At 30.2% G+C, this 14,058-nt stretch overlaps 1 protein-coding gene across 1 annotated transcript; it reads left to right on the top strand.

The window, feature by feature from the left end:
- Positions 1-1,965: 1,965 nt before the first annotated feature.
- Positions 1,966-13,359, top strand: LOC133321258 (uncharacterized). The gene is made up of 3 exons (XM_061530354.1): positions 1,966-2,706; positions 11,390-12,105; positions 12,918-13,359. Exons 1-3 carry the CDS (start codon positions 1,996-1,998, stop codon positions 13,357-13,359), a joined length of 1,869 nt encoding a protein of 622 aa, XP_061386338.1. The 5' UTR covers positions 1,966-1,995.
- The last annotated feature ends 699 nt before the right edge of the window (positions 13,360-14,058 follow it).

Below are 14,058 nucleotides of genomic sequence, written 5' to 3'. Positions count from 1 at the left end.
TTTCATATAACTACAGGAACTTCGACAAAAAGAAACCTATTCATTTGGAAAAAAATTAAAGTTCAATACAAAAAAGTAGTCCAGCAAAGAACCAAATTACGCTGGTGCCTAAATGTCTTCTTCGGTTATTCCATTCCCTTTTTATTGTGTCATTCGATACTTGTATTTTTCGTTTTTTAAAGACAATGAAGACATAATGAAACCAACCACTTGAAACACTTGCCACTTGAACTACAAGGAACCACGGCTTCGTGCCAGAGTATTCATATCCATCAATGGCTTGTCGTTTTTGACATGTCTTTTCTATACAAACTTATAATGAGACAAAATTTTGGGGTATACCTCTTGAAATACAAATACATTATTTTTCAATATTTTTCCATACAAATGAAAACTTTAATGTCTCCCAAATTCCACACCCTCTTTCCATTATTTTTTATTTAAAAACTAATTTCTACTCTATTGGTGTCTGTATGGCTTCAATTAATCCCCTGGGCATTTCATATTTTTGATTATAGACTTTGAATTTTCTTATTGGAGCCGGATACAGTGGTCCGGTTCTGGTTTCAATTTGTTCACAGGCCATTTTTTCATTAAGAAATCTAAGAAGAATTAAAAATTATTCGATTTTTTTATTTTAATTTTGAGGTTAGGTAGCTTGACTTACTTTACATCGTCTCGTGTCAGGGCCACACGTATGGTATAAAGTATTTCACATGTAAAACCCACCAATGTTATGATTCCAATGGGTATGACCTGGAAAAGAGAAACAAAATATAAAACTTGGGCACAGTAGGAAATAATTTTTTGGGGAATATTTATTAATTATACTGGGAATTTAATAAGGCAAATTTGTTTAATTTTGCTCATTGTTTGCCAATTTTTTTTATAAATTTTATGTAAAATATTTAATTTTTAATTTTCACTTTATTTTTGGGATTAAAATTGGTCTTGAAATCATAACTTTCCCTCCAAAATAAACAAATTACTCAATATTCCTTCGTTTACGTTAGTTAGACGTTTACGTTACGTTAGAACTAATCACATCAACCCCATCAACCACTAAAAAATAATTATTTATCTTTCCCTATCATTTCTCCTTACGATTATAAGTAGATCTTTTGTCTCAATTTAACTTCCAGCTCCTTAATTTTTCACTTTCTTTAATTTTCTTTTTATTAAATTATCCCTTTTATTGTATTTTCCCTCCAATATCAATGAGTCACTCAGTATTCCCTAGTTTTACGTTAGTCAAACGTTTACGTTACGTCTACACTAATCATTAAACCACTACTGTCACTCACTGAGCACAGCTACTACAGTTATGTGCAACTCTGACATCTGTCACAAAAACCACTGACTGAGAGAATTACGCTTGCGCTCTTTGCTAGTCGCGATCAAAACAATCATTCGTTACTTTACTCTCGAAGGGATACGACGCAGGATTAGATCGTAGCAACAAGACAAAAAGAACGAACAAAATAAATAAAAGAAAAATAAAGAAATTGCATTAATTTTGCAAATAATAACTTAAAGGAACACAAAATAAATAAAAACATTTTTTTACAAACAAATAAACCGTTAATAACAAAACCAAAGAGAACAAGAAAAATCAAAATAAGGCAAAACCGTTGCATTACTTGAAATAAAGAGTGTTAGTGTGTGTGTGCATACAAGTGATTTTCCTTTCGTTTGGTTTGTTTGATTTTTTTTGCTGGTAACATAGCAACCGGGCAAAATACGCCAATATCAAAAGCGCGTAGTTTTTGTTTATTTGAAGTTACTAACAAAACCAAGGAAATACGGACAGGACATTTGATTATTATTCAACATTTGGCATTGTGAAAGAGTCAGAAAGAAAGAAGAAATTAGAGAAAAATTCCATTCAGTTACACATAACCTAGAAAAAATTTTGTTTGTGATTTCTCCAATCACCATCACACTGTAAAAAGAGCGAAAACGCAAAAATCCATCACCATTCATTTACAACAGGAAATGCATGCTCTTAAAGAGGGAGCTACAATGTTACAACATCATCCAACATCCTTGCCACCACCTATGGTACCACGTATTAAAGATGAACCAACACAAAATTTCTTTTATCCTCACAGCAATCCCATTGATAATGCTGCCGCAGCTGCTGCTGGCCTGGGCCTCATAGATCCACATCACAACCGTGAATTGCACAATGCCTTGGTGGCATCGATAAATGGTAATGTGGCTGCTGCAGTCAATGGTTCGCTAACAACATCGGCTGTATTAAAAAGTGCCTCGGTTGCTGCCGCCGCCGCCCAACAACAGCATCAGCAGCAACAACAACAACAGCAAGCTAATACTAATACAGTATCTCAACAGCAGCAACAACAAAATCAACAGAACACCAACAACACAAATCAACAGCAACAACAACAGTCACAGCAGCAGCAACAACAGCAAGGTTCACAGACCCAGCAACAACAGCAAGCTGGCAATAATCAATCCGGCAATATGGTCATCAATGGTGGTGCTTCCAATGATAAATATACATCATCGGGACGTTCCACACCCAGTAACAGTATCAATGGTTCAGCTGGTACAGATCCTGCCCCAGGCAAACTATTTGTTGGTGGCCTTAGCTGGCAAACATCAGCGGAAAAGCTCAAGGAATATTTTAATATGTTTGGCACTGTTACTGATGTTCTAATCATGAAGGATCCTGTTACCCAGGTAAGTGCAGCATTTGCTCCTCCTAAATATTATCATTATTGTTATACTTCCTTTTTTCCTTTATATTGCTTTATAAAAAAAATTACTGATTGCTGTCATTATTTTCTATAGCAAACAAACAAGCAAACAGCAATGCTTTATTTACTTTGATATCTTGTTTTTTTCAATATTTTTCTTTTCGAGTCGCGTTTGTTATCAGGAAAACAACAAAACAAAATTTTAAACCGAATTTCAGTTTTCTTCATGATTTTCTTCTCTGTTGTTTGATTTTTTCACCTAGTCTCTTTGATGACAAGCAACAATCGTGTGTGTTTGACATGGTCTCGACAATGATACGTCATTCTTTTGCAGGCGGCATAACTAACAGCTATCTCTCTACGTTGTTATTGGTTGTTGTTCTTATTACTTTCATTCGTTTATTTATCAATTTATTATTTGTGTATGGTGGTCGCTTTATTTTTTGTTATTGTTGTTGATTTTTCATTTATTTTCATTGAAATTTGTCGTCTGCTGTCCGTCTTTCCATTTGATTTTTTTAATTTTTTATTTTCTAATCATTATTTTTACCTTTACTCTATGATGATGAAGCCGCCCGACCACCTTTTAGAAGGAGATATACATCAGCTGCTCTTTTTCGGTATATTGGTGTCTCTTCTCTGTTTGGTGTTGTTGTTGTTGTCATTGACAATATGTCACTGTTTGCCTTTGTCTTTGGGCCACTAATCACATACTCTCTCTGTTAGTCGTGTGTTTCCCCCTCTACCTGTATACTTTCATGTGATGCACTTAATCTCTCTGAGATCATTAATCTCTTGTTGAGGTAGAAATCATGACAATGACATTGTAGGTGACAGTTCTTAAGAAGAAGTTGTTTAATTTGGCTAAATGAAAAGAATTTCACCAAAAATTAAGTGTTTTATGGAGAAAAATGCAAAAATGAAGGACAAATATCGAAATTGGAAATAGAAACGATCAAATTTGAGTTGGGAAAAATTAATATTTGAAGAAGTTATTGGTAAAGTTAATGTTTAATGAATTTGGCGCAATTGGCTGCTGTGACTTTGTAGTTGACATTTATGCCAAAAATCTCTTTCTCTGAGAACATTACTGTCATAGTGTGACAAAGCCTTGACAATGACTTGTAAATGACATTGACTGCATAGAAACAGCTGTTGGAAGTTGACCAAATGTGAAGGATTTTAACAAAAATTAAGTAATTTATTCAAAAATTTGGAACAAATATAAAAGTAATATACAGAAGTGAACAAAGTAGCAGTATAATAAAGACGAATTTCCAGACAATTATTCTCAAATGCATGCATTTCGTCAATGAGGTGAAGCCTTGATAATTGCGGTCAGTATGGGACATTTGCATAAAAAAGTCTTCAAATAGAGAACGAATAAATTAATTATATTCAAGGATTATAGAATAAAATAGAATGTTGGCACATGACTTATAGATGGAAGGAAGTTATTATAATCGTAGGTATATATTTTTTTAGTTTGGAATTTAATAACACATATTCATAAATTCCAGATATGAGCCGCGGAAGGGTTTTTCTTCCGATTGCTAATTTGAGTATTTATCACAGAAGGAATAAAAAAGAATTTAAAGAAATTTATCCGCAAATGTATGCATGTCGTCAATGAGGTGAAACCTTGATAATTGCAGCCAGTATGGGACATTTGCATAAAAAATGCCCTCAAATAGAGAACGAATAAATTAATAATATTCAAGGATCATAGAATACACTAGAATGTTGGCACCTGACTTTTAGTTGATTATTACACAAGGAATTTATATTAAAACTTATGATTATAATCATAGGTAAATATTTTTTTAGATTGGAATTTAATAACACATATTCTTAAATTGCAGATATGAACCGCAGAAGGTTTTTTCAGTTTGCTAATTTGAGTATTTATAACAGAAGGAAATATTTTAGAAACTAGCCCACAATATCCATATTTAGTATTGACATTACGAACAAAATCTCCCAAGCAAGCACTGTAACAAAAAAAATTATTTTCTTGGCAGAGGTAAAACTTCTATTGTTAAATGTCAACAAATGAAAAAAATATAAAAAATCCATTTCCGTTTCAACATAGAGGTACTAAACATCATCGTCACCGTCTGTTGCCACGTGTGTAAGGGTCAGTACCGTTGATGTTGTTTAGTATTTAATTTAGTAATAAATTTCTACCAAATTTCAGACACAAGAAACACATGCTTTCAAAATTTCCAAAATATGTTTTAATAACAGGTGCTATTCTCAAAGACCATGGGTCACTAAAATGTGTTTTTTTAATATTGTTACTTAAACGCATCATTTAGCACGAGCTACACAAGGTAACCAATAAAAAACCAAGCATGTTTCCCTTTTACCAAACCTACTTGCTGACTTTTCAAAAAGATAAAGTTTATACCCAAAAAAGAATCAATAACGTTACCTGGTAAAATTAAAACAGGATCGTGTTATTCATACACACACACAAACAGCCAAACTCACACGAAGAACTGTTTAATAAGCGAAACGGCAGATGTTTGTTGAATATGAAAACAAAAAAGGACCAACCAAACAATCTAGCACACTAAAACGGTGTGTATCCTGCTGCTGCTGTCAGACAGCCATCCATGCAGCCAGTCAGCTAGCTAGCTCTCTTGTATGTGTAGCATAAAAGATCACAAACTCAATTCAGGTTTTCATTTCAACTAAAATGAATTATGGTCGCACAGCTGTTCATATTTTTTGCGTTTTGTTTTGCGTTTATACACAGGATTCTGTTATATTGTTGGCAATTTAACAAAAGGTAGTAAGGAGAATTGTATTGTGAATAGAGGTGGAACTGAGAGAGAATGAATTTTGCTTCCTCCTCATCAACCATTGTTCGCCAAACCAAACAAGGGTAGGTGGTGACACCATTTATGAGAGCAGCCTTAAAACTCAATTCGATATAGGACACTTTTGACAAATGATCTAACGGATTGCTGTTTTTGTGTTCTCAAGGATTTTTTTTTTTTGCATTATTTGTTCTATGATTTTTATTTGCTTGCTAATGCTTTGTTTTACTTTTCTATCCAACCAACCACCATGATGATAACGGGGAAAACAAGAATTTCGATTTATTTTGTTTTTCTATTTTCGAACTCTTAAGAAAATAACATCTTTGCCTAGAACGAAGAAATGTGATGAGGGTATCAAATGCAAATAATAAAATCTTAAAACAAAAATATGAAACCTTTTTTGAAAACAAACAAAACAAAAGAATAGCGCAACTAGTCTGTAAGTTTCCCATGAGAAATTCAAACAAAGAAATTACAAAAACAACTATTTATTTAACTGTATTTTATTAGAGTATTTTGTATGTGTATTTTTACTACTACTACTAATTAAGCATAGCATACATTTCTTGTATATCCTGCTAAAATTTTATTCATAAAACTATAATAGAAAAAAATAATTCAACTTTACTTCAATTGTCATCATGATCCGTCACAATAACTCCTGGCAATTTACAAAATTTGTATAGATCAACAAAGGCGACCAATACAAAAGGGGAAACCACCATGGTGGTGTGGCCTACAGGACACCAATTGTAAAGGACAAACCGCCAGGAATACAAATACCAAACTATAACAAAATGCACATAAAACTATTTATTGTGGACTCTCGTACCTGGTGGCAGGCGGCTGCTGTTGCTGGTAAATATGCATGGCTGGCTAATGGATGAATGTGTAGAGCAGAGTAGTAACACATGGCGATCTGATAACTAAATGGCGGCAAATAATGACAGCTGCTGCTCCTCCTCCTGTGCATGCAAACTGGTTACGAATGCTTGCCGATCGTTTGCTTTGTTTATGCAGTTCTATTGTTAATTATTTGTACAATGCACAACCATTGAACGAGAGGAGGAAGAACAAAACAAACAGAACATGCAACAGGATAACTGCCAAAGCCCTTTTTATGCACAAGGAACTTGGAGGAGCACAGTTTTATGTAAGCTGAAATTGATGTGTTTCCTTAAGAAATAAATGGACTTCCTGTTGTCCTTTCGTTCGGAAAAAGCCCCAAGCAGCACACATGCTACTAAGAACCATCAAAAATATTCGTATGTTTTCTTTTTCTTCTTCAGTTATTTAAACCAAATATCACTTGCGTTGCCATAGGTACTACTACCATCCCATCATCTATCTTCATTATTATAAACATCATTAAATTTTATTTATTTTGTTGTTGCTGTTTTTTTTTTCTTTGTATCACGTAACTTTTGTTTCTATTTTTCGTATCATCATATTTTTAAGTATGATATATTAATAGTATTTTCATTGACAATAACAATTCTCGTATTACTTTTGATGACTCTATTTTGTAAAACACTAAATCATGATATTTTTAAAAACTAGTGTAATATTTTGTAATTCAAAATCTTTCAAATCAATATTTATTGTATTTATTACGGCATACAGTATTCAAACGATATACATATGAGTATATATTTATTTATTTTTGTCTAACTTTAAATTCTAGCGGATTATTATTAGATATGTAGGTGGTATAACAAACTTGATATTTTCTCATGTAAGAATATTTATTTGATATTCTTTCCTCTCACTGTCCCTCAATAGAATAGGCAAATGATTTTTCACAAAGAATGCAAAAAAAAAATCTGAATGTTCAAAACATACAAGTTATGTTGAGGATTCGTGAAAGATTCAAGTAAAATACACTCGGATCATATTTTAAGTCGTATGTAAAAATAAATTTTATTGTGATATAGTTGCGGAGTTATCGAATAAATTTGTTATTTATATTTGTTCTGTTCATTGCTTCACGGATTTTTATACATTTTGGTGCAAAATCATTGTCTCTTGTTTATAATTATTTAGCTCTGTATCTAATTATCCAAATGTAAAATATAAAAAAAGAAACAACTGTATCAACATCAGTATGTAATCTGAATGGCGTAGCCATAGTATAAGCCTACAAGAATAATGCTTTTAGAAGCATTACAAAAAATATTAATATATATTGAAAAAATAATTAAATATTTATATTTAGTAATTTTATATATAATTTTTCTATTAACTCTCAATCCTTTTTAAGATTTATAATGGTAATGAAATATTTTGATAATCCTATTTTATATTTATGTGAAAAAAAATCAAATGTAAACGTAACCTATCGATCCCTCCCCTAATAGACTAACATTTATATACTTGGTACAAAAAGTAGTGTTATTATTTTCGAAAGTATTTAAAGTACAATTTTTTTATTTAGGGCATTTTAAAAGATTTACTTATTGCTTAGTCCGAAAATAATATAAAATACTTTAATTTTCTTATTCGCATAATTTTATATAAATTTCTTGAATATTTTGAATTAAAATTATGTGGAAAAATCGTGATTAAATTAAAGTATTGTGAATTTTATATTTCCTATGAAGCGGATTGATTGCAATATCTCGCGGATATATTAAATGCAACTAAGCATTTTTGGAGAATAGTCGAAGGAAAATAAATCCATTCCTCCCAAAACAGTTGCCAACTAATAAAAAAAGCATTCAAAATGTTTAACCTTGTCAGAAGGGGTATGGTATATTATTGTGTAATGCATTATACTTGAATTTTGACTTCATACTTATTTCCTGGTACCCTTTTTTCGGGTTCAAACTATAATTTATATCTCAAATAAATTAATACAATACTATCACCATACAACCTTAAAGTAAATGTATAGCTCCTAAAAGTATACACCTTTTTAGAATTGTAGGCATCTACTAAACGACATACAAACAAACATATAACAATATGAAATAGTAATTTGAATTTATACATTTAATAATCGATTTTTTAGAAATTAATCCTAAAAAATCGCCATAATTTTAAAACAAATTTATACCTTTTTTTAGATATCTTTCGGATATTTTTTTTTTAAATTTTAAATTATTTTATAGTCAAGTAAAATCCCCCTACCATATTAACTTACATATATAATTCAACACCTATAGGTATACTTTGTGTTGTTTTTATAATTATAGGAACTAATTACAAATTAAATATTCATTTATTCATTAAATGTAGTTTATTATTCAAATATATTCATTGATTTTGTTTTAGAATTTAGATATTAAACAAATGTATAAAACAATATTATTTTCATGTAATCATATATAAATAAATAGGTGTATAACGTTTACATAAAAATCATACCAAAAAAATCTAACAATTCTAACACAAATTACCGCAAATTATATCAACTAGATAATATTGTTACTGCTGATGGCTAACAACAGAAAACAGAAAAACAAAGTATTGTAAAAAATTCAGAAAAAATATATATTTTAGATATAGTTTATTATAAATGTAATAATTATTAAGTCGACATGAGTCGTCTACTACATTCTTCATACATATAACAATTATTAACAGTCATTATAATATTGCATATTTAGTTTGTAATTAATATACAAATTGTATTAAGCCAAATAATGTATAAAACAAAAGTAAGAAAGAAAACAAAACAGAAAACTAGTTGCGTTCTCTTGAATATTTGTATTAATTATTTCTTTGTAAAAAAATTCAAACCGACAGAACCTATTTAAATGGTAAAAATGAAATACTTTTCTATATTAATGTACCTGTTTTTTTCCTAAACAACTTGAGAGTAAATGTTGTTTTTAATTGTTAGTAACTCCTCCCTCCCCACCCCCATATCTCAGATGAAAGAAATGTGTTGTGTATATATGAAAATATGTGAATTCTATTTTCGATAAAAAACTTCTTTTGTGTTACTTTATTGTAAGACAACAGTAATGGTATATGTTTTTTTTATTATTTTATTAGACAAACTCTGTTAACAAAATAGTCTTTGCTTTAGTTAAAAATCAAAAACAAGTCATATATATTTTGATTTCATTTTTTGTGTTGTATTTTTCATATTTTTTTCCAATTCGTTATTTTAGTATTGAATTGCAAAAAAATAAAAATAACTATATTGCTGAATATTACATAGGTTTGATTGAATTACGATAGAACATGAATTAATATTAACCCCCCACCACCAAAAAAAACAACATTTTCCAATACCTACATAAAATTATTTTCAAATTTATTCTTAATAAATTTGTGAAAACTGTTTTTAATATTCCATAAGCTTAATTAATTATGGAATATTCTATTTGTCCTCTGCCACACATCTTGCATAAAATAAAAAAAAACCACAGTGTGTGTTTAATATTTTTTATCTTGTCTACAAACTAAAATCATAGAAAATGTTCATGGTAATATGTAAATAATATATATTTTTTAAATATAATTTTACATATGTTTAATTATGAGTAATATTATTGCTTACACTACATATTTACAAAAACATACATATTTTAGATCGTTACTTGGTAGATTGAATAAGAGATAAAATTGCTAAAAACAATTGCAGCATTGAAATGAAAAAAAAAAAACAAATATACTTTAGGGTATTTAACAAAATTTGTTGTAGCATTCTATATGTAACACAATTTATAGCAAAACAGATATAATTATATTAACACTTAGGTAAAATTTACATCATGGTAATTCTTCTCTATTTCTCTCGCTCTCAATTGTATATCTATGAAGAGCTTGGTAGTTGATGAAACCATCTAAAGAGACCAAAACAAGTATAACATTTTATATTTCTTTCGACTATTTTTGCAATAATCTACACTATCTACTACACCATTATCACATGTATTTATATATAGAAATATTTCTTTAATCCATCCCGGTATCCCGGGTTTCGAAATTAAAATACAGTATTTAAAAATAAGTAAAGACTTCGGACACTCAGTTGGGGAAATTGGGCCAAGGACCTTCAAAAACAAAAACATTATATATATCCTTAAAATACCCAAAATCTGGGGGGACCGTTGTATCCAAAAATGTCATTTAAATCAAAAAATATTTTGTACATAAAAAGCAATAAAAGTAATTTTTTATCGTAGAGATGGAATATAAAACAATTAATTTTTTTAATATCATGTGAAATAATTCAATTATTTATCATTTGAAATTGTATTTAGTTTTGAAAACTAATAAATTTTCCTTAGTGCATTTAATGCTCTCTCTCTCCCTCAAATTCCAAATAGTTTACTACTGGCCCCTAAAAATATGCAACTCCTATTAATGAACGAGCGTTTCCTTCATGCTTTTCTTTAGAATAAACTTTTGTAGAACTACATGTGAAAATGGTGTACACACTCTCTAGAAAATCTATAAATTTTTGTAATTGTGCTGTAATGAAATGTTAATTTTTGATAAAACATAAAGAATACAACTTCAATTCTACTTGTCATTGGTTTTTCTTTCTTTTTTTATAATTTGTTTCTTAACAAAAAAAAAAACGACAACAAAAATTCTTTGTTTTGTGATCTCATATATATATTGTGCTTAGGAAGTAAAATTTTGGAATTTAGATTTGTTCGAAAGAGAAAAAAAAAAACAAAAACAAACTGGAAAAACAAAAACTTTATTTTTAGTAAAAATAATTAGTTTATAAAAAATATATTTTGTCGAAATAAAAACTGTTATGTAGTAATGTAATGTAAAATATATCTAATAATTAAAAACCAATTATAGATTTCATTTTAATAATATTTTCCCAAATTTTCTCTTTCTCTCTCAAAATGTCTCTCCCAACAACAGCGTAGTCGCGGTTTTGGCTTCATAACATTCCAAGAACCTTGCAGTGTTGACAAGGTTCTCAAAGTGCCCATACACACATTGGATGGCAAGAAAATCGATCCCAAACATGCCACACCCAAAAATCGCCCACGACAATCAAATAAAACTAAGAAAATCTTTGTTGGTGGTGTCTCGCAGGACACCTCGGCCGATGAGGTTAAAGCCTATTTCAATCAATTCGGCACCGTTGAGGAGACAGTCATGCTAATGGATCAACAGACAAAACGTCATCGTGGTTTCGGTTTTGTCACTTTCGAAAATGAAGATGTTGTCGATCGTGTGTGTGAAATACATTTCCATACCATTAAAAATAAGAAGGTGGAATGTAAAAAGGCACAACCCAAAGAGGCGGTAACACCCGCAGCTCAGCTGTTACAGAAACGTATTATGTTGGGTACATTGGGTGTACCAATACCCACTGGGCCAGGACAGTTGTTGAGTGCCCGGACAGCAGCCGGTGTTCAGGCTATGAATCAATTTGCCATTTTACCCAGCCCAGCCCAGTTACAATTGCATGCTGCCTCGGGTGCAGCCGCATCGGCCGCAGCTGCCCAACAGGCAGCACTCATTTCACAAAATCCTTTCCAAGTACAAAATGCTGCAGCCGCTGTGGCAGCTAATCAGAGCAGTTTTGGTAAATTGTTATCGACATATCCTCAAGCATTACATAGTGTGCGGTAAGTCTAAATGATTATCAAAAAATAATTTATTTTGTGATAATTAGGAAATAAGCCCTAGAAGTATGCAATATTTTTTTAAGTATTAAAAATATTATTTTTTATAAAAAAAATATAATAAATATTTTATAAAAAAATAAATTTTATAAAAAAAAAATATTGTATTCAAATATTATATTATTATAAATATTTTTTTTATTTATTTGAAAAATAATAAATAAAAAAATAATTTATGAAAAAATGTTTTATAAATAGATATTTAATAAAAATATATATAAAATATATTTTATAAAAAAATATATATATAAAATATATTTTATAAAAAAAAATATATATATAAAATATATTTTATAAAAAAATATAAAATATATTTTATAAAAAAATATATGAAAATATATTTTATAAAAAAATATATTTTATATAAAAATATTTTATAAAGAAGTATTTTATAAAGAAGTATTTTATAAAAAAAATATTTTATAAAAAAATATTTTTTATTAGTGGGGAATGTATGGCATTGATTGCCGAGGGGTAAGGCAGGGAAGACTATAGTTTTTTTTTTTTTTTATAAAAACAACAAACTGGGATTCAGCCTGACTATTTTGCAAAAACAAAATACAAATGGTATCCCAAATAAACCGCCAACACTACTGAAAAAATATTTTATAAAAAAAATATTTTTAAAAAGATATTTTATAAAAAGACATTTTATACAAAAATATTATATTTAATTATTTTTTATAAAAATTAAAACTTTATTTTATTTTTATTAACAATTTTATTAATTTGTCCCCCTTTCTTCTCTATTACAGTTATTCACCCTATCCCATACCCGCCACAGCAGCCGCCGCTACTGCCCTGGCTCAGGCTCAACAACAACACCATCATCATCAACAACAACAGGCAGTGGCCGTTCATCAACATCAACAACAACAGAATGCAGCCGCCGCTGCTGCCCAACAACATACAGCGGCCAGTAATTCGGCGGCCGTAGCAGCTGCCACACAAGCTCACAATGCGGCATTGCATGCCGCTGCCGCCGGAACACAACCTGCCAGTGCTGGTCATGGTACTACAACTGTAACAAATCCCTTAGCCGCTGCAGCGGCTCAACAAGCCGCCTTGGTAGCCTCAACAAATCCCTTGAATGCCGCCACCAATCCATATCAAAGTTATGCCTTAACAAATGTTGATATGTCAAGTTTTCAGGGTGTGGACTGGAGTTCAGTGTATGGCATGGGAATGTATGTTTAAAAGAAGTGCGAGTGAAAGGCAGCAGTCGGCGGTCGTGTACCACAACACATCCCAGATCTTCAATTCACCTAACTCTGCTATATACGTTTTTTTCTTCCTGCAAATACTCTTGGAAAGCCTGGCTTCCTTCTACTCCATTAATTTTTCTTTTGCTTCCTTTTAAGGGGAGGGAAAACTGGGCTTTTAAAAGAAACTTGTTATGTGTTTATTCTACTATATCTTTAAAATTAAAAACTCTTTTCTCTTTCTTTGCTAAAAAATATTTAATTTATATTGAAAAAAAAAAGAAACAAAATCAAAGAAAACAAAACAAATAATTTGTAAAATATCATCGCCACTTGTCGTTTCAAATTTCTTCTTTAGATTTAGTTTGTTTAGTTTTTAAGGTAATGCCTAAGCATTTTAGTTATTTAAAAACAAGAAATCTTTATTGAAAATGAAAAACAACCACTACTATTAGCTACATACATACATAAACAAAACAAAAAAGAAAGGCAAAACAACTCGAATTGTTTTATGTATATTAAACAAAAAAAGAAAACAAAAAACAGAATTGAATATATTGAACTACGAAAAAAGCAAAACAAACGAAAAAAGACAATGATTATTAAATTAAAAACAATTACATATATAATTTAGTTATTTAAAAGCAAAACACAGCATGTTATATTGGGAAAATGAAAGTTCCCTAATTTGAAA

This window comes from Musca vetustissima, unplaced genomic scaffold (genome assembly GCF_032173495.1).
Source record: "Musca vetustissima isolate MV318-11 ecotype Yass unplaced genomic scaffold, APGP_CSIRO_Mvet_v1 utg23670, whole genome shotgun sequence".
Lineage (NCBI taxonomy): Eukaryota > Metazoa > Arthropoda > Insecta > Diptera > Muscidae > Musca > Musca vetustissima.
The sequence above is the reverse complement of the archived record's forward strand: the minus strand, read 5'-3'. Positions and strand labels throughout refer to the sequence as shown.

Excerpts from the sequence above, each read along its gene's own strand:
- LOC133321258 (XM_061530354.1), top strand. The coding sequence starts at position 1,996 with ATGCATGCTCTTAAAGAGGGAGCTACAATGTTACAACATCATCCAACA. Across the intron at positions 2,707-11,389 it reads TGAAGGATCCTGTTACCCAG|CGTAGTCGCGGTTTTGGCTT; the intron begins GTAAGTGCAGCA and ends TCCCAACAACAG. Across the intron at positions 12,106-12,917 it reads CAAGCATTACATAGTGTGCG|TTATTCACCCTATCCCATAC; the intron begins GTAAGTCTAAAT and ends TCTCTATTACAG.